The sequence below is a fragment of the Oreochromis niloticus genome, linkage group LG16 (genome assembly GCF_001858045.2).
Source record: "Oreochromis niloticus isolate F11D_XX linkage group LG16, O_niloticus_UMD_NMBU, whole genome shotgun sequence".
NCBI lineage: Eukaryota > Metazoa > Chordata > Actinopteri > Cichliformes > Cichlidae > Oreochromis > Oreochromis niloticus.
Genome location: NC_031987.2, coordinates 12,710,485 through 12,732,004, shown reverse-complemented (window position 1 = coordinate 12,732,004; position 21,520 = coordinate 12,710,485). Strand labels below are relative to the sequence as shown.

The 21,520-nt window shown below is 41.2% G+C and overlaps 1 protein-coding gene across 1 annotated transcript in view; it reads right to left on the bottom strand.

Annotated features, from left to right (window-relative positions):
- Window positions 1-20,777, bottom strand: part of cps1 (carbamoyl-phosphate synthase 1, mitochondrial) — a 62,823-nt gene extending 42,046 nt beyond the window's left edge. The window contains exons 1-21 of the mRNA XM_003445297.5: window positions 20,496-20,777; window positions 19,255-19,364; window positions 18,842-18,986; window positions 17,170-17,259; window positions 17,022-17,078; window positions 16,836-16,928; window positions 16,630-16,719; window positions 15,890-16,018; window positions 15,575-15,681; window positions 15,284-15,425; window positions 14,965-15,042; window positions 14,067-14,165; window positions 13,856-13,951; window positions 12,043-12,232; window positions 11,632-11,789; window positions 11,241-11,369; window positions 9,968-10,112; window positions 4,273-4,483; window positions 3,826-4,024; window positions 3,560-3,736; window positions 201-322 (exon numbers count right to left, since the gene is read on the bottom strand). Coding sequence (XP_003445345.1) covers window positions 201-322; window positions 3,560-3,736; window positions 3,826-4,024; window positions 4,273-4,483; window positions 9,968-10,112; window positions 11,241-11,369; window positions 11,632-11,789; window positions 12,043-12,232; window positions 13,856-13,951; window positions 14,067-14,165; window positions 14,965-15,042; window positions 15,284-15,425; window positions 15,575-15,681; window positions 15,890-16,018; window positions 16,630-16,719; window positions 16,836-16,928; window positions 17,022-17,078; window positions 17,170-17,259; window positions 18,842-18,986; window positions 19,255-19,364; window positions 20,496-20,618 — 2,690 coding nt within the window. The 5' untranslated portion in view covers window positions 20,619-20,777. The remainder of the gene's footprint in view (window positions 1-200; window positions 323-3,559; window positions 3,737-3,825; window positions 4,025-4,272; window positions 4,484-9,967; window positions 10,113-11,240; window positions 11,370-11,631; window positions 11,790-12,042; window positions 12,233-13,855; window positions 13,952-14,066; window positions 14,166-14,964; window positions 15,043-15,283; window positions 15,426-15,574; window positions 15,682-15,889; window positions 16,019-16,629; window positions 16,720-16,835; window positions 16,929-17,021; window positions 17,079-17,169; window positions 17,260-18,841; window positions 18,987-19,254; window positions 19,365-20,495) is intronic.
- Window positions 20,778-21,520: the final 743 nt, after the last annotated feature.

Below are 21,520 nucleotides of genomic sequence, written 5' to 3'. Positions count from 1 at the left end.
GAACCCTGAGAAAGAATGAAAGACACAGACACCGAGACGTGAAGAGACTGGGGCTCATCTAATCTGTGGCCACCGTTTATCATGTTTCTATCCACACTCATAAACAAACAGACGGCACATCTACTTTTTTTTTTTTTTTAAATGTACATATCTATTTAAGTAAGTTCAAGTTACTTAAATAAACACTCTGCATGCTTTACCTTTTGTAGTTTGCAAGATGTTGCTCCACTTTTGTTATTCCATGAAGTTTGTGGAGGAACCACTTGTCTATGGCTGTCAGCTGGTGGATCTGATCAACACTCATCGTGCCACTGTAGAGGGCCTGAGACGTAAAAGAAAGAAACAAAGAAAGGGATCATCATGATCTTCCATTCTTAAGAGTATTATGAAACTCGGACACGTGTTTAATTGGTCAGAGTTTTAAAATTTGATTTTATTCTGTGATATGTGGTTTTTCTCATGAACAGCCTAACCAATAACCCAGTGATCTCTAGTGTATTATAAGTAAATCAAATGCATGAACAATACAGAGTATTATTGTAACATTTTATCTAAAAGAAAAATAAGTATTTTATCTAAAATAAAGTGTCTAAAGTGTCAGGCTGATAGTGTGCAAGCCCCTTGTACTGAAGGCTTTTTATTCACAGCAGAGACGGCCCGGTTCAATTCCGCCCCAGGCCATTTACAGCATGTCATCCCCCCTCTCGCTCTTCTTACCTTCCTGTCATCCAACTGTCACTATCTAATAAATGCAAAAAAGCCAAAAAATAAATCTTAAAAATCTGCGCACACAGACAAACAGTTTCAAAGGACAACTTGCCAGAAAGTCCAAGGTTATCTGTAACAAACCATCTGGTGCACCAGGTTATCAACCATGAGAAATACCTACAAAGAGCAGACCGATGCAGTTGTTTCCAAAATAGGCTGGGATGCCTTGCAAAATTTATGTAGACTGGAAAGTCATTTATACCCTATACGTACTTGAATGTAGTACATCGTAAAGCAAGGATGCCGAAAGTAGAAAAAAGAAAATGTTTTCAGTTGTTACATTTGTGCATGCAGACAAAAGTACTTTGGAATAACAAAAATATAGTTATATTACATTTGCAGTAGATAATACCAATACCCCCCCCCCCCCCCACACTTTTCTGTAACATATTTATAGTAATATGTTGTCTTTAACCCATTTTCAACTACATATAGGGACTGAGGGTACAAATCATTGCATTTAGTTTTTAATTTACATTTTATAGTACCACAACTTTTTTGAGAAAAAGGTTTATAAACATTAACCCAATTTTTCAATTGTCAATTGTAGCATTGTCGTATTGGATAATATTAACTGGTAAACATTTAGCAAATTACATTGAAGCCTCAACAGCTAGCGACCAGTTGCTATAACACCTGTTATGTGTCTGTTAAGTGCTTCGAGAAACTGGTCCGACGTCACATCATGTCCTGCCTGCCACCCACACTCGACCCGCTCCAGTTCGCATACAGAGCTAACAGAGCAACTGAAGATGCCATTGCTACAACACTCCACACCACCATCTCTCACCTGGAACAACAGGGGTGTTACACCAGGATGCTCTTTGTTGACTTTAGCTCTGCTTTTAATACGACACTCCCGGACAGACTAATAGTTAAAGTGCTGGATATCGGACTTCCTTCTGCCACCTGCTGCTGGATCAGAGACTTCCTGTCAGAGCGTGTACAGAGAGTTAGAGTGGGGCCTCATCTTTCCTCAGTCTGTGTACTGAGTCCCCTACTGTACACTCTGTACACACATGACTGTGTTAATTCGCACCCAGACAACGCAGTCATTAAGTTTGCAGATGATACCACTGTGGTGGGGCTCATCTCTGGGGGAGACGAGACGGCGTACAGAGCTGAGGTTCAGAGGCTGTCAGATTGGTGTGTAGACAACAACCTGGACCTCAATACCACAAAGACAAAAAAAACTGGTAGTCGACTTTAGAAGGTGGAAGTCTGAGCTGTAGCCTGTCAGCATCAATGGGGAGTGTGTGGAAAGGGTCTCCAGTTTCAAGTTCCTGGGTGTGCACATAGACCCAGAGCTCCAACGGAGCTCAAACACCTCTGTGGTTTTGAAGAAGGCCCAACAGCGTCTCCACTTTCTGAGAATCCTCAGAAAAATGGACCTGAAGGAGCTTCTGAGCGTCTTCTACCGCTGCTCCATTGAAAGTGTGCTGACATACTACATCTGTGTGGTTCTCCAGCTGCACTACGGCAGGTCCTCCCCGAAGGACCTGTGCAGCACTCGCTGTCTCAAAAGGGCACGCAGCATCCTACAGGACTGTACATACCTAGGACACCGGGTGTTTAAACTGCTGCCGTCTGGCAAGAGATTCAGGCTGCTGAGGTACCGGACAAACAGACTAAAGGACAGCTTTTACAACAGGGCAATAGCCCTAATCAATGCAAACAGCTCACCTGATTGGCTACCTCCCTGGACTTTTTGGGGGGGTTAACAACAACAACAATAATAATATTTATATTTATAAAAAACAAGGTGCAATAATAATAATAATAATAATAATAATAATAATAATAATAATGTGCAATAATAACAGCGTGCAATACACATACACTTATTCTTCATTTTATTACTAAGTTAAGTTACTGTGTTGTGTTGTGTTGTGTCGTCTTGTATGTAGTGCCAACGTGGGACAGTTTTCCAATTTCATTGTACTATTGTACTATGTATGATTGTGCAATGACAATAAAGAGTTATCTTATCTTAACAATGACTATATTAATCCAGTTATTTCTCCACCATTATCTTGCACCTTTACATCTGGCTGCAAGTCTCTTATAGTTGATGCAATTTGTTTTTTGCTTTACACACAACAAAGTAAATGGCCCCAAGATGTACAGGTTTAAAACTCAAACTACTCAAACTTTTTGAGCTTCCAACAGTCTGAGATCACATGGATAGCAGGCAGTTTAGCTTTGAGTGACAGTAGCTATGCTGACCACCCCGCAGCATTACAGACTAATTTAACAGACTAGAGGTAAAATGTGGATCATCAATCGCTGATTCTGTCACCACCTCAATGATCTCATTCAATACTTAAGGAAATAGATCCACCGTCGGCACACAAAGCTCACACAGTCAGAGGTCTCGACACTGACACGACCTTATTCAGCTCTCCACCCAGCCGGTGATGAAAAGCATGTTCATATGCTGGAGCCATAGATGTTTTTCACCTTGTAAGATCTTTGTGCCTGAAAAATAAAGCTCGACCCTGTGCCTATAAGTGCTGTCTCACCTTCATCTGCTTCTATGAGGAAAGCTACAGACACACAGCAGTATATGTTTGCGCGATTCATCTTTCTTCTCTCTGGACTATATTTGAAGAGCCATACTGTCAGCTCTGTTTAACTGAATCGAAATTTAAATGACGAGTACAGCCACAGAATTAAGCATTCATAGCTAGGCATGCAGGAACTTTTTTTCAGCAACACTACAAAATGTGATTTTAATGAGCAAACTATAGTGAGTGTCATTTATTATTAATGTAATGAAGAATAATTGTACCTTGGCGAGGGAGAAGATGCGGGTGCTGGAGGGCACAGCCAGCTCCTGTTCTAGATCGTGGGTGTTGGACCACGGCTTCTTGAGTGGCAGCTGGGGCACAAAGCCATCTACTGATGGATGACACATCCTTAAGGCCTTCTGCATACTCTCCTCAAACGTACGGCCTATTGCCATCACCTGGATGCAAAGGAGGAAAACACACGATGGAATAATTGGCTTGTCGGAACGCTGAGTAAATGAGTGAGGGGTTAAATGTTTAGCCCCACCTCTCCTACACTCTTCATGGCACTGCCTATTTCATGAGACATGCCGTGAAAGCGGTCGAGGTCCCAGCGAGGAATCTTGGTGACGATGTAGTCTAAACTGGGCTCAAAGCAGGCTGTGGTCTTCTCTGATACAGCATTCCTGATCTCAGGCAGGGGGATTCCCAGAGCCAGCTTAGCAGCAACAAATGCCAAGGGATAACTATGAAACCAGGACCGGAGTGCAGGGAGACCAAAATCAAATAACGATGGGCAAAAGTGGTTAAAAAGTGGTTACAGTGTAAAATTAATGTTTTGTTGCCTCAATAGTCTGTCATACATAAATAGCTAAGATTTCTTGATGTGTTAACGTGCATTTTTATTTGTAAACTTTACATTCTGCCACACAATTTCATAACTCTGCCTTAAAAAGGCCTGTTTCAGATGTCAACTCAGAGAAAAAAAACTTACCCAGTTGCTTTGGATGCCAGAGCTGAGCTTCTCGATAGCCGTGCATTCACCTCAATAATGCAGTACTCCAAAGAAGATGGGTGTAAGGCATACTGGATGTTGCATTCGCCAACAATGCCAAGGTGACGTACCACCTTGATGGCAGTTTCACGGAGCATATGGTACTCCTCATTGGATAATGTCTGGCTTGGTGCCACCACAATGGAGTCACCTGTAAAAGAAGTGTTGTTCAGAAGTTGTTCAGACTAAGATTGGCTTTAAAGAATAATATAAAAAAAAAAATTTTATATATATATATATATAAAAACAAAAAAACACCCAGCGCGCCCCTGCGGGCGGTTTATCCTTCAAGCTCGGGTCCTCTACCAGAGGCCTGGGAGCTTGAGGGTCCTGCGCAGTATCTTAGCTGTTCCCAGGACTGCGCTCTTCTGGACAGAGATCTCCGATGTTGTTCCCGGGATCTGCTGGAGCCACTCGCCTAGCTTGGGAGTCACCGCACCTAGTGCTCCGATTACCACGGGGACCACCGTCACCTTCACCCTCCACATCCTCTCGAGCTCTTCTCTGAGCCCTTGGTATTTCTCCAGCTTCTCGTGTTCCTTCTTCCTGATATTGCTGTCATTCGGGACTGCTACATCGATCACTACAGCCGTCTTCTTCTGTTTGTCTACCACCACTATGTCCGGTTGGTTAGCCACCACCATTTTGTCCGTCTGCATCTGGAAGTCCCACAGGATCTTAGCTCGGTCATTCTCCACCACCCTTGGGGGCATCTCCCATTTTGACCTCGGGACTTCCAGGTTATACTCGGCACAGATGTTCCTGTACACTATGCCGGCCACTTGGTTATGGCGCTCCATGTATGCCTTGCCTGCTAGCATTTTGCACCCTGCTGTTATGTGCTGGATTGTCTCTGGGGCATCTTTACACAGCCTGCACCTGGGGTCTTGCCTGGTGTGATAGACCCCAGCCTCTATGGATCTTGTACTCAGAGCTTGTTCTTGTGCTGCCATGATTAGTGCCTCTGTGCTGTCTTTCAGTCCAGCTTTGTCCAGCCACTGGTAGGATTTCTGTATATCAGCCACCTCCTCTATCTGCCGGTGGTACATACCGTGCAGGGGCCTGTCCTTCCATGATGGTTCCTCGCCTTCCTCCTCTTTCTTGGGTTTCTGCTGCCTGAGGTATTCACTGAGCACGCTGTCAGTTGGGGCCATCTTCGTGATGTATTCGTGGATGTTTCTTGTCTCATCCTGGACTGTGGTGCTGACACTCACCAGTCCCCGGCCCCCTTCCTTCCGCTTAGCGTACAACCTCAGGGTGCTAGACTTGGGGTGAAACCCTCCATGCATGGTAAGGAGCTTTCTTGTCTTGATGTCAGTGGCTTCTATCTCTTCCTTTGGCCAGCCTATTACCCCAGCAGGGTACCTGATCACGGGCAGGGCGTAGGTGTTGATGGCCCGGATCTTGTTCTTACCGTTCAGCTGACTCCTCAGGACTTGCCTGACCCTCTGCAGGTACTTGGTGGTTGCAGCTTTCCTAGCGGCCTCTTCATCGTTCCCATTCGCCTGTGGGATCCCCAGGTACTTGTAACTGTCCTCTATGTCTGCAATGTTGCCTTCTGGTAGTTCAATCCCCTCAGTTCTGACTACCTTCCCTCTCTTTGTTACCATCCGACTACACTTCTCCAGCCCGAATGACATTCCAATGTCATTGCTGTATAGCCTGGTAGTGTGTATCAGTGAATCGATGTCTCGTTCACTCTTGGCATACAGCTTGATGTCATCCATGTACAGGAGGTGGCTGACAACCGCTCCGTTCCGTAGTCGGTATCCGTAGCCAGTCTTGTTAATGATCTCACTGAGGGGGTTCAGGCCTATGCAGAACAGCAGTGGGGACAGAGCATCTCCTTGGTAGATCCCGCACTTGATGGTGACTTGTGCTATGGGCTTGGAGTTGGCCTCTAGTGTTGTGTGCCACATTCCCATTGAGTTCCTGATGAAGGCTCTTAGGGTCCTGTTGATCTTGTACAATTCTAGGCATTCCAGTATCCAGCTGTGGGGCATTGAGTCATAGGCCTTCTTGTAATCAATCCAGGCTGTGCACAGGTTGGTCAGTCTGGTCTTGCAGTCTCGGCTGACTGTTCTGTCTACCAGTAGCTGGTGTTTTGCGCCTCTGGTATTCTTGCCAATCCCTTTCTGTGCCCCGCTCATGTATTGACCCATGTGCCTGTTCATCTTAGCCGATATGATGCCTGACAGGAGCTTCCATGTAGTACTGAGGCAGGTTATTGGTCGGTAGTTGGATGGGACCGGTCCCTTCTTGGGGTCCTTGGGGATCAGGACCGTCCGACCTTCGGTTAGCCATTCCGGGTGTCTCTCGTTAACTAGCAGCTGGTTCATTTGTGCTGCCAGACGCTCGTGGAGTGCAGTCAGCTTCTTCAGCCAGTAGGCGTGAACCATGTCGGGCCCTGGTGCTGTCCAACTCTTCATACTGGAGACCCTTTCTTGGATGTCTGCCACTGTGATGGTTACTGGACCCTGTTCAGGGAGGTTGCTGTGGTCTGCCCTCAGATCCACTAGCCACTGAGCATTGCCGTTATGGGTTGCGTCCTTCTCCCATATGCTCTTCCAGTATTGCTCCGTCTCCAGCCTTGGTGGTGCTGTTCTGTTACTGTTCCCTTGCCACTGAGAGTACACCTTTGCTGGTTCTGTGGAGAACAGCTGGTTTATTCTCCTGCCTTCTATCTCTCTGGTGTACCTCCTCAAGCGGCTGGCCAAGGCTGTGAGTCTTTGCTTGGCAGTTTCCAAGGCCTCAGGTATGGACAGCTTGCTGTATTTCTTATGCACCTTCTTTGTCGCGCCTTTCTGCAACTCCGTTAGTTGGCTAACCTCCCTTCGTGCTACTTTGATCTTGCCCTCTAGCCTCCTTCTCCATGGAGGGTACTGCCCCTTGTGGCTGTTCAACTTGTAGCCAAGCATCTCACTGATCACTGCTGCCGTAGTGTAGATCAGCTTGTTAGTGTCGGTAATCGTGGTTGTAGGTATCATCCGTAGTGCTGCATTAACATCATCTAGCAGACCTTCTGAGGGTACTTCACGTAATCTTGGTAACCGGCTAGGGGGGGTCCAGGTTTCAAGCTTGGCCATGATCCTATCTTTCAGGTCAGTTCCTCTCGCACTCAACGATCCTTCTCCTATCGCACTTGGGGCTATGTACCCAATCTTGGGTGGGGGTGATGATATCTCCCCCCTGACCTGGCGTCCTGACTCCTCCTTGCCGTAGCATTTATGTTGTACCTCGTCAATCTCTAGCTGTGAGAGCAGTCCCTTCTTTCGAATGTTGGAACACTGAGCTACTAGTTGTTTCGCCGTCATTGTGGATGTTGGGTATCGAAGAATCCAAGGAGCAGCTGGATAGCGTAGTGGTTAAACTACACGCCTTTGGAGCAGAAGATCGCAAGTTCGATTCCTGCCTGGGGCGTCTGTATCCAGTAAGGGTCCTAAGGCTAGACCCCCTATGCTAAAGTGAGCCTACCGCAGACATGAGCGAGACAGATAAATATGAAGGCATGCCGGCTCGGACGTCGCCCGGATCAACAAGGTCCGCGTCAGGTGTTGAGGAACCAGGGCACCCTGACGACAAGTGGGCTACTGGAACAAGAAGGCATCGGTGGGCAAGAGACGAAAACAGGGCGTTGTTGGAATGCTACTACGCAAGTAACCCTGGCGGAAGGGGTTACATGAATAGGATGAGGGACCTATGGATTCTTCGATATATATATATATATATATACAGAAAAAGTAAATGTGTCACTTAAAAGCCATTGAGTGGTTGTAGCAGTTTTTGTTTTTTTAAATTAGAGAAACTTTTACATACAATAATTTTAAAACATTAGAGCCTGTAAAAGTTATTTACAGTCATCTCATGTTTTTCTTATCCATTTTAGAAGAAAACCAAAAAAAGCTGAGAGACCAAAAAAAGGTGTTTTTAAATTGAAAACACACCTGCTTGCCCGTTTATACAATGGGCTTTGTGAGAAGCACTTAAACCAGGCTTAATGCTGGCAATAAGAGCAGATCTCAAACCCATACATCATCTCCCGCTAAATGTAAATCACCCGTGTTTTGCATCTAATGGCATAAGCATAACTATACAATAATCTGTAGAACAGCAGTACTCTGTTAGTTTGGGACGTGTGTATGCATTATGGATCCACATGGAAAGGAACAGCCAGAGGACCTGGAAAATCTGACTGTGATGTTTAAGAGGTAGGGGGGAAAGAGAGTACAGGAAGATTAGTGAATCATAAATGGACAAAAAAGTAGTAATATGGTAATCAGAACTACCATGCATAGAATGGTCTGAATCACACTAATCAAAGGAAAAAAAAAAAAAAAGCTATGTAACGTGTGGTATTTGCACAATCTAGCGTGGGAAAAAAAATGACAGGCAAATGTACAGAGGTTATCAAAATCAGACTTCCTGTGACAGCTCAGACAGCGTGAAGAACACTGCTTGCACTTCAATAAGGTAAGGTAAAATGAAAGGCTAAAACATCTTGATCTTATAAACTAGCACACCACAAGATTGGCCTTAGGATAATCTCAAGTGACAAATCTGAATTGCAGTGGAATTTGGGAGGATCCTCCCAAATTCTGCAGAAGGATCAGCGTGAACTGACACGCAAAGTATTATGTGCAGGTCGATAAAGAGCTGCGCAAAAACACGGACATCTGCTCATGCACCCAACATAAGCCTGCATACCACAAGTGGACAGACTGCATTGGCTTTACTGAGTTATTATTGTGGAGTAAGATGGTGGAGTAAGATTTCTTAGGCAGAGAGCGAGAGAGAGCGCGCGAAAGGGAGAGCTGGTGAGCAAGAGTAAATTTAAAATGTTATTCTTTATACAACTCACTGTATGTCAAATTGCTCATTTACCTTCAGTTTATTGGATCACAACCAATAAAGGCATATGTACAAATTATCCAGTGAACAACAGCTGCTTGCTGCCAACCAGCGTTGCTCCATCAACTCTGGCTAGAGTGCCAAACTACCGGTACCTGAATGACTACAATAATATAATTTGAGGCAAGCAGACTGCATAATCCCTAAGGGAAGACCCAGTGATTGCTACTCATCTTCAGCCCGGCTCTGAACTAAGCCAGAGAAAACAGTCAACCAACCTAACTTTAACTTCTAATTTGTTCACTCTCAGAAATTTGATTATCTTTAGTTTTTTTATTTATCAATAATCTAAGACTGGGAAACAAATATCTCTCTCTTTTGTCATTACCTCAATGTTTTGCGTTTATGCTAGGTGAATAGGGAGCAACTGTGCCATTAGTTTCAACCAGTGTGCTCTTGTAACTGTCCATCTTCAAGGTCAGTATGTCCTTATTGTGCTGCCTCCCAATGGAGTACCAGTAAATACCTCTGAGTGCAGTTCTTTATCGACCTGCACATAATACTTTGTGTGTCAGAGCACGATGATCCTTCTGCAGAAGCTTTAATAAAAAAATAAATAAATTAAAAAAAACCCTCAAAAGACAGGTGAAGTGTGCTCAGAGATATGGAGAATGGGACAGAGACAGACAGATCTTAATGAAATGTAGCAGAACAAATAAAAAATGTTCACAAAAATAACAAGAAAGAGCCTCTCATAGTTTGAAAAGGGCCACAGATTAGTGCCTACCTGTGTGGATGCCCAGTGGATCGAAGTTCTCCATGTTGCAGACGGTGACACAGTTATCAGCAACGTCTCGTACCACCTCGTATTCCACCTCTTTCCAGCCAAGCAAAGACTTTTCCACAAGGATTTGATTGCTCATGGCCAGAGCCTACGATATGTAAACAAGTTAAACAATTTAAATGTGTGTGTCTACAATCATCCATCCAAAGCGGACAGAAATTAATACCTATATATTAAAGTTTAAGTAAGTAAGTAAGTTTAAGTAAGTAAGTTTAAGCAGTTAGTAGTTTAAGACGTTAGTAGTAGTAAATGCAGTAGAAGTAAATGCAGGATATCCACACTTAAATGTATCAAACTAAACTATGTGTTTTGTGTAGTAAGGATTTTTGGTCTTTTTATAGTGTTTTATCTTTGTAATGCAAACTTCCAAATCACAGTGACTACAGAAAAGATGCTTTTCAGAATGCGATAAATGCGCCCTATACCCGGTCTGTCCTTGTCAGTTATCAAAATAGGGGTTAGAATTGTTTCACTGCAAACTGTCCTTCTAGTTTGTCGATAGCCAAGATGCTTTGTTGAATCAAACTAAATGTAGTAATCTATTAGGACAGTTTGCACCGAAACAATTATAACCCTCTTTTTGATAACAGACAAGGCTAGACCAGGTTAAAGGACTGTCTACCTTGGGGTTTTTATTTTGCATTCTTGTCTTGGTGAACTGTCCTTGATACAAACCAGGTGAACAGCTGCTGAGTATAATTGGCACCAATGCACTTGCCATTGAAACTTCCAAATGAAACCAAAAATAAATAAATAACTAAAGTAAGCTTCAAAGAAATACTTAAAAAGAGCACAAACATTAAGCGTAAAAAAAAAAAGAAAAGAAAGCACGCACCAATCTAACAGTCTGGCACAAGCGGTTCATTTTGAAGCCTGTGATCATAGATTAGAACCAATTGAGCTGTCAGACATAATGTTGAAAAGGGGAAGAGCACAAAAGAATGTTGCTTAGCAACAGCAAACTATTCCTTTCTTGCACAGGACCAAAGAAATGTATCTGAACAATTTCAAAAGGTATTATTTCTGTGCAGGTTCATGCTGTAAACTCGAAAAAAGGTATAAAAAGAGGAAAAAACGTGGTAAGCCTAGGTATAAATGCTCCGATTGATGGTTTTGATTGATTTGGACAAAAGATTTTGAATGTTTGCTTAAATGCCAGGAGAAAAAAGGATCAGTGAGAAAAAAAAACATTAGCTAAGTGTCTGCTTTTTCTGACCTTCTGGGCAGTTTCCTCCAGCTTTTCTTTATTGGCACACAGACCAGAGCCCAGACCCCCCAGAGCGTAGGCCGATCGCAACATCACCGGGTAGCCTATCTGCTCTGCTGCTCGTAATGCATCAGACACCTGAAGGATGCACATAAATGTTACGCTTCCCATAACAAAAACTGTTGATACGGGCTTTAAACCACTATAGAACTATTACAAACACAAGACCTCCGATATAAGTAAGTAACTACAATGACTTTTTTTTACACTAACAAAATGCTGGAATCAAGGAACTAGTGGCAGACGACAAGCTGACAGGATATTTTGGTATCTTCTATATGTAGTTATCAAACATATCGCTCAAGAACACTTTTTTTGGCAATTGGACGTGGGTCCTTACCGACTCAACAGCAATACTAGGTGCAATTTTCTCATTGATCTCCATTAGTTTGTCAGCAAAAAGCTGCCTGTCCTCTGTTGCCATTATGGACTCCACAGGGGTTCCAAGGACTTTCACCCCGTACTGGTCCAAGATGCCACGCTGGAATAATTCTACCCCTGAAAAGAAATTACAGATGCATGGTTAAACACAAAAAAGATATGTACAAATATATATATATATATTCTATTTAGTCAGTAGCTTTTTAAGGTAAAAGATATAATAGAAGACTTAGTAGAAGGTTTTTAAGAGGGGTTTCTAACAGCATTAACATTTGAACTGAATTTCAGAGGGACACATTATTTGCATACATTATTTTTCATTCCCTTTGGTCAGTTACACATACTAAGCAAGCAACTGTGCACATCTTACCACAGTTGAGTGCAGTTTGTCCACCCATCGAGAGCAGGATGCCGTCTGGACGCTCGGTCTTGATGACCTCAGTTACAAATTCTGGCGTGACAGGCAGGAAGTAGACTGAGTCAGCCTGCTTGGAGCCCACTTCATTGGTCTGAACAGAGGCTATGTTTGGATTCATGAGCACCGTCTTCAGGTTTTCCTCCTGTATGACCGCGAGGGAAATTATTAAAAGCAAACTCAGCCATGATGAGTCTTCAGTGTCACTTTTAGATCATGTACAGCATGTCTTACATTTTAGATATTCTATAGTGTTTTCCAGGCCTGTCACGTATCTCAGATAGCACAAGTCTTACTAACAACATTAACAGCTCTGCTCAATCCTTTGTGCCCCAATTCAAATGCTAAATAGAATTCAGTCATCATTAATTTTATCATTATTGTCATATTGCTGTCATTTATATTTTTTACCAAACTTTATATATAAAAAAATAATTCCCTCTATTTTTCATAAAAGTCCATTCAAAAATTGGTACATGGGGCCCAGAGATAGTGAGAAATTATAGTAAAAGCCAACACCTAAGACACAGCACAACAGCATCAATGCAATTTGGCATTTATTTTTCCAAGTCTCTGGAATGCTAGTGAGGGAAAGAAAATCATTCCTTTAAAAGATATTCCTTTTACAGGCTGACCTTTTACAGGTTGGTCAAAATGTCCCGTGGCCATTTAATTGGGTTAAGATCTACTGAGTGCAAATATCACAGCATGAAATTCATATTGCTGTGCCCCATGGATGGGGTCACTGTCATCACAGAAGAGAGTATTTACACAAGACTAAAAATGTTACATCCAAGGATAAAGGGGGTCACTCAGTACAACTTTGTTTTCATTCGCAGTGACCATTCCCTGTAGTGGATAAGTGGAGCTAACCTATGCCACGAAACGGCCCCCCACAGCATAAGCACGGTGGCACCAAATGCTTTCATTGTTGGGGTCAAGCACTCAGGCCTCCACGGTTCTCATCTGGGTATAAACCGTTTTCACGTCTCTGCAGATCACTCTCTGTTCTTTTTTTCTTTTTTTTAATTCCACTAAACCCTTTCTTGAAGTGAGCAGTTTATGCAGTACTATAGTGTTGTTCCCTACACAATCATCAAAAAGTCGCAGTTATCTAAGGTTGATTTACTTACTGTTTTTTCGATGCATATCAACTATAACACACAAGAATTGCAGTCATCAAATGTGCTCTGTCCATGAAAAAATTCTAACTCCTTTTACGTTTGCTTTTTTTACAGAGCTGAATCCAAATGCAAGCTTAGTCACAGTAGCCCATTGAGCAGTATTAGCTAGTGAATCTCCTGCATCTGTGTCCAAATAATGAACCATCTTTCATTATCATTTAAATATTCTCATCTTGCCATATTGATTAAAAAGAAAAATTCACAATCAACTGGGCCTGCTCAGCATTTTTAGATCTTAATTAGATAAACTAAAATCCCAGTGTTCCATGTAATTAGGGAAAAAGCTGCCAAGCTCAAACACCGGCTCCATGATGAAATAAGCTACAGCATCTTAACTACCCGATATAAGGACAGTATAGCAGAATAAATGACACATTTAAAAGTCCATGAACTAAAATGCAGACAATTTGGATCATTACCAGTGTTTAGACAGGAGATATAATATAATATGACTTTAAAAAAACATCTGCATCGACTCTTACACATAAAGTCACATGAACCACACTTCTATGCCTTCATTCACAACCATATCAAAGTATTATTGATTGGCTACAGAAATGATTCATTCATTCAGATGCTCTTACCTTCATGGCCTTGATGGCTTGAGATCCAGAGTAGTCAAACTCACCAGCCTGACCAATAGAGAGGCCACCAGAACCCAGTACAAGCACCTTTGAAACCTGAGTCGACACAAAAAGATGTGATTGGCACCATTTAAACAGCCGGTTTCACTAAATTCTCTTATGTTCAGAATATTTGAAGTTGAACCTGCTCAACCTGGGTGAAGTACTCTACCTGGGCCCTGGGAGGGATGCTGGGCTTTATAGGCATGACTGACGCTATGCTGGTATTCTTTCCTTTTTTGATCACAGACAAAAAGACATCAAAGAGAAACTGTGGGGGAGGAAAAAAAAGCCTTATAACCACAGTTCAAGTATTATATCAACAATATTGTTTTTTAATGGTCTTCTGTTCATTGTTGTGGAGCCAAACCCCTATATTGGTTAAAAAAAAAAAAGGCTAAAATGTCATGGAATTTGAATTTAATTTAACTAAAGTGACAGATCTTTGAGATATGGGGAAAAACGTGCTGAATAAATGATCTTCTAATGCAAAAGTTTAAAGTCAAAATTTATGTTTTTAATCAACATTTATCTTTTTTTATTGGCAATTGCAATTTTATTTATATAGCTCATTTCATTGGACGCAAACTCAATCTGTTTAACATAGAAGATAAAAAAGAAAAACAGTGTTGGTTTACAATGCTTTAAGACACCGAAATAGAATTTAAAAAAAGCATTAAAAAAAACAAAACAAAAACCTATTGAGGAAGTCCTGTTTCAATAAAAAGGTTATGGTTTTAAGTGTATGCACAGATGTAACTGGTTTTAGGTGAGCAGGGAGTTTTTTTCTCCAAACAACAGGACCACAGTAACTAAAATCACCCTCAGCTTACTTAGATCCGATTCTAAGAACAGTTAAAAGATCTGCACCTGATGACTTCCGAGGTCTGACTGACTATTGCTACCTAGACACCACATCACTTTTCCAAACCATTCACAACATTTACACAAGTACTATTTTAGAGTAGAGCTCAAAGTTTTACCCAAGTTCCATTTTGTGAATATACTTTAATTAGCTGGAGTATAGTGTTCAGGTACTTCATGCAGCACCATCAAAGTTTTTTAATTACCTCTGTGTCCGTGGGACCGCCCTTAGCCTCGGGGTGAAACTGGGCTGTGAAAACAGGTTTAGTGCTGTGCATGATCCCCTGGAAATTGTGAAACGAAAATCATGAAATTATGTATATATTTAAAAAATTAAAGATACTGTTAGCATTTCCAAAATAAATGCATCTTTCCAAAATATTAGTGTAAAATTCATACAGCCCTCTTTTTGCTTCAGTTATTATTGTAAAAGGATTATTTTTTTATTTTTGTTTTTTTATAGCCAAAGCCTGGAAAAAAAAATGTCCTGTTAACGACTGAATATTCACATAGACTGAAATCAACCTCATTGGTGCCATCATTTGCGTTGATGAAAAGCGGGCCCCACCCTGGGGGCAGGGACTCGCTGTCTATGCCATAACCGTGGTTCTGTGCGGTAATGAAGGCCTGGCCCGTCATCACATTCAACACCGGCTGGTTCTGGCCTCTGGGGACCCACAGAAATGAATAAAAAACATCATCTATTTCATTACATTTCTGTAGGACAGGTTACACTTTAGACTGAAATTTTTATCTGAATGCAGAGCATATACAGTACGCTGTGTCATATTTATGATTGGCTGTTAAATTGTTCACCTGTTGCCCATAGGTAGTTTGTATGACTTGGCTCCTGCAGCCAGGGCAGTGATCTGATTGCCCATACAGATACCAAATACTGGCTGGGGACGATCGCTCTCCAGCACCTTCACAAAAGAAATGTTATTACAGAAGTAATGATTGAGCTATAAACACAGTTATGAAAAGAAATTGTTGAAACAAATAATTCCAAATATTGAATATTACGTATGGATATAGAGCTCTGCAACAATTTTAGTTCCTTGTTAAACCTGCAAATCCATAAATCAATACTCAAGTCTCTCAGTGTCCATAAACATTTGTGAAGCATCCTACCTTGTGCACATTATTGATGAGTGTCTTGGCCAGAGATGGATCTCCTGGTCCATTAGATATGAACAGGCCATCATAGTCTAGACTAAGCAAGTCCTGGTCCCACGGCACTAGGTGGACTTCTGCACCTCGCTGCACAAAAATACATATGTAGTTATTCTGTAATCTTCTGGGTATACTTAAAATGTCAAATGAATGTAAAATCAAAGTAGCAGAAGATGACATTCATTTTATCCCCCTAGCTGTAAAAATAACTACAGACAACACCAAATGGACATAATGTCATAATGAGAGCTCTGACGTTTATGGTTTAAAATCTCCAAACATGTAATGTTATTTAAAAAATTATAATGATACTGCAAAAATAGAACAAAAAGAAAACATAGAGAAGGGTCAACACTGAGTGTAACGAATAAGAGCAAATCAATGAATATAATGTTATAACCAATTAAAAGTCAATATCACCGTTACCACAACAAGTCATTAACTTGGAGTACAAACATGATGAAAACCCACTCTCTTATCCATCTCCATGCCACAAACAAATTTTACATTTCTGGAGCTCATTAGGCCCAGATTTACTTTCTCAAAATTTCTAGGTCAGGTTGCAGAAAGCATGTAACAGAGCGCTGACTTTTTATTCTGTGTTTATGCAGAGAAGGTCATTTGGGGCTAAGTCACAAAAACAAGATCTCCAAATGGAACGCACACAGTCCAACAAGGATGTTTCACGCAACTCTCACCTTAACCAGCAGTCGAATTATGTTATGTTTAATGCCACAGTCGACAGCCACCACTTTAATTGGGTTGCCTTTTCCAAAAACTCTGACTTCCTGGTGAGTATAGAGGCACGACAAGAAGAGGTTAGTACCATTTTAAAATATCTGTAAACAAAAGGAGTTTTTAATCTGATATTATCATTAAATAAAAAATAACTGGCAGTTGTTACCTTGGTTGAAACTTCTGCTACTAGGTTTTTCTGATTGGGGTCAGTTATGTCAACAGGCTGACCATCAAATTCAATCTTCCCCAAAACTGTTCCCTTGAGAGAAACCACAAGCCAAATATATCAGAAACTGACCGACCCATTCATTCATTAAACATGAAACAGATACAGTCTTTCTAATTGCGGTACCTTATCTCTGATGACTTTGGTCAGCATCCTGGTGTCTATCCCAAACAGTGCAGGAACCTTTTGAGGAGGGTAAGATTTACATTAACAGAAAAGTCATATTCATCATTCACACATTCTCACATCAGGAGCTGCTAATTTGCAATCTAACCTTCTCTTCTTGCAGCCAATGACCCAGAGACTTGACAGAGTTCCAGTGGCTGTACTCGTGGCTGTAGTCTTGAACCAGTAGACCAGATACCTAGAGACACCAAAGCATTGTATTAGCCTTAGAAAAAATGTCCAAGTCCAATTTAAAATCCCTCCAGTCTATTAACTGCAGTTACACACAGTTTTAATAAAAAGGTTAGTCAACAAGAATAACCATTCTGACGTGATGCTTCAACTACTTAACCCTAGCTGTAATTAAACAAAACTTCAGTGAAGTAAAAAAAAAGGAAAATGGCCATGCGTGATTTGGAGACATAGTTTAGATAAATGAGTGGTCAGTGCCAACTGCAGTGTTAATCCTTTCTTTGCCGCAAAATTAAAGCAGCTCTAATATGATTCAACATTAACAGCTGACATTGTTATCAGTGAGAAAACTGTGGTGGATTATATGCAGTTAGGTCCATAAGTATCTGGACAATTTATGGCTTGAAAAGCAAACTGACTGCCTTCTGGCAAGCATTTTCATAGCCAAGTGAAGCCGTGCACAAAGCCAAACACATAAAGGATCCAGAGGTGAATTTAGTAGCCATTCACTGCAAATCTCAATATGAAGAACAAAGAGATGCCAAGCCAATTTAAGGAAGCCTTAATGAGGTTGAGATGTATCAAAAACTTTAAGAGTGACCAAAAATAACAATCTGGTACATTCTTAAAAAGAATGAACGCACCACCAGCTCAGCAACACCAGAAAGCTTCAAAGATTGAATGACCACAGAATTTATTTTTCGCTTGATTAAGTAAAACCTTTCACATCTATCCAAGGAAAGAACTCTTTACGCGGTAGCTATATCACTGTTAAAGTCTACAATCAAGAGATGTCCTCAACAACGTAAATAAAGAGCTTACAACAAGGTGCAAACCACTAGTTACACTTAAGAGGAAGGCCAGATTACACTTCAAAAAAAACCCAAAAGACCTTCCCATGCTCGTTGGGCAGGTCGGAAAAAAAACTAATTAGGCAGCTAAAACTTAACTTGTAACAGAGAGATGGGAAGCGAAAAGTTTGAAGTAGAAAAGAAACAGCTCATGATCCAATATGCCACATCAGCTGTCAAATATGGTGGAGAGAATGTTATGGGCATGTATTGCTGGAGCACCTATAATGGATTGGGCCACTAGTTGGATTGGATGTAACGGATTGGCTAAAGCATTTGCTCGTATTAGCGAAATACTTCAGAAATGATTGGACAGTACTTCTAAGTGCAAACAGATAACGAGCCAAGCATACTGCAGAAGCATCCAAAGAGTTTCTCAAGACAAAAAAAGTGATATTCTCCAACTGCAAAGTCACCTGATCTCAACTCAGAGCATGCTATTCAGTTATTAAATACAAAACTGAAGGCAGAGAAAGACCCATAAACAAGCAGCAACTGAAGGAGGTTGCAGTAAAGGCCTAACAGAGCATTTCAGGGGAGAAAATGATATTTGTCTGTATTAGTCTGATGATGCCCATGGGTTCTAAACTTGAGGCAGGCATTATTTACACAGGATTTCTATCCAATTATTAAAAACAAAAGAATGAGACATAAATGCTTGTACAGTCAGAGATAATTACTCAATGTAACGGAATATGAAGACACGCTGGTAAGACAAGCCACACCTTAGTTACCTACCTGAATGCGTTCTGACTCTACATGTTTTCTCAGGCCTAGCTCATCCAGTTCCTCTGTATTCGGCACACCATAGTTCCCTACAATTGGATATGTCAGCGTCAGTATTTGACCTCTATAACTTGGGTCGGTCAGGGCCTCGGGATACCTAAAGTAGAAAAACAATAGAAACATTTTGTAAAGATTTGTATTTAGGTGATTTATTGGTTTTAGAAAATGCACTTAAACTCACACTTCTATTTAAACCTAAATAAATGCAAATGTGATGCAAAGTTATCAAATTAAAAGCAAGTTTTATGTCAGATGTCAATGCCCTCGTGTTTCTTCAAATATGTACTGTAATTGTTGAAGCATGCAAAAGAAATAAATAAAAATCTAACGCTGTTATAATTTCAGTCAGCATTTCTCCTTCTTACCCCACAAGACCAGTATTGAAGACCAGCTCTCCAGCTACAGAGGCATCATGCCCAAAAGAAATCCCTTTCATCCTGGTGCCATCCTCCAAGACCAGGTGGGCTGTCTGGGCCTGGGAGTTAAAAGTAAAGTTAAAAAAAAAAAATCACACCCCAAAATAATATATTCTCTTTTTATTAAGCGACTTTGGAAGAACCAAAGGAAAGACTTTGAAATAGATGTGCTGTAGATTTTGAGTTTAGATGCAATGGCAACCAGTGATGCTCTGGGACATCATGCTGAAACTGCAGGCCTGTGTGAATTGTACTGTGAATGCTGAGACAGACAAATCTGTTTTTCTGTTATGTAGGAGTGAGAGAGTGCATCTGTATACGTGTCTAAGAGAGAGAGAGAGAGCCCACCAGACAGAGAGAGAGCTGCATAGATTATTAAAGAGGCTGGTGTGATGCATCATGACCTCCAGACAGCGGCCATCAGGAAAACAGTGACCAATATTACTCGTACTCGTCACAGATATAAAATATTAGCATACCACCGATTTATTCACTGCATTTAGATCTTTAAAAAAATGTAATCTCTGCATTAATGCATTAATTTACTAACGCCATTTAGCAAATTAATGCATGTCATTTTAAAAACTAGTACTTTATCTACCACAACCCTGACTCGAATCAAATAAAATTCTCGCCTTTTCCGTGAATGTTGCAATCAGAGATCATCTGAAGCATGACGCAACACTCCTTCTGATTTACACGTTATGCATAGTTGTGCAGCTGTTTGCCACTTTAGGCGAGACAGGCATGTGAACATCTCACCCGCTTACAGTATCTCATTTTACAACTTCTTTTACGAATTGTCACACTAAAATTTCACTTGTCCATGACCGCTCCAATCTGCCTTGAAAAATCAGCCAATTTACTAAAATGTTTCACAATGACAAAAGTCAAGCTCTACAACAAACAACTTAGTGTGTTTTATAGAAACAAATATAACCGTGTGTGTATTCGGCGTATGCAAAGCATGCTTGACGCCATTTATTTCAATATACTTGCAGTTTCTACCCCCCATCTGGCACGGATTGCTATTTGCCAGCCACCATGTGGATCAGCTGTTGTTTGTAAACTTCAGCATTTTTTTCTGAAGTTCAAGGGCTGAATAAAGTAAATTACTTCTTTTAAAACAGTTCAGTTCTTGGATTTATCGCAGACAATAATCCTTATCGGCCACACTTCCGTTTTCTTACCTTGACACTAAAAAGTTTTGCAGTGTGAAGTCTCAGGCAGCCCGCGTTCCCCACTTTTCTGCCTAACACGCATCCTTGTCTCAAAGATTTCACAACGCTGACAGCTTGGAGGATTTTTGCCATATTAACCTATAAGCAGACTTTTAGTAAGACGGCGCAGACGTGGTTGAGAAGCTACCCGTTATAACAAATAACTGAGGGAGAAAAAGTGTGAGCGAGATTTAAGCTTTCCCTCGTGTCCACGCCGCAGGATTGCAGTATAAGCAAGTGAGCGCTTGAAACGTTGATCTGGATTCGCCGGTGGGGAATTGTTGAAGCGCACGGTGTTTAGGGCCTCGGGAAAGCAGAATGAATACAGAAGTAGCATGTGTTTAAATTTCGAATCACGGGTAAAGTGATCACATCCCAGCACAATGGTTGTCGTTTCTAAACAGCTGATGCAACAATCTTGCTTAACCTGTCGTTGAATTGAAGATGACAGATATCACAATATTGATATTGTGATTTTTAAATGTCCAAATATTTATGGACCTAATTATTTATGCATACGTTTTAATACCTCTATTTCCGTCATTTTTATCAAATTGAAATTCAAAACAGTCACTATCACAGCAAATAAAAGCTACAACTCAGATGTGTACTTGCTGAATGCAAGGAAGTCTAAACACACGTGACCTTTGAAACATTCAATTTGGGATCAAGGCCACACCTTACTTACCTAGCTGGATGCATTGTGAGATGTCAAAAAATATATTTTGAATTGACCTTTGAAAGCATAGAGGAACACTAAATCTTTTCATTCTCTCGTAAGATAGACTTTACTGTTGTATTAACCATTTCTGTCATTGTAACTGTTAAAATCCCTTGGGGGTAACCGCTCAAGGTTTCACTGGGGATATATCCATCTTTTTGAACCAGGTATTTCTTTTGAGACCTTTTGAAAAGTAGAGCCAAACAAAATAAGGTCCACTGTCCACATACCAGGGAGGAGGGGCACAAAGGATAAACATATAGTGCATGATTAG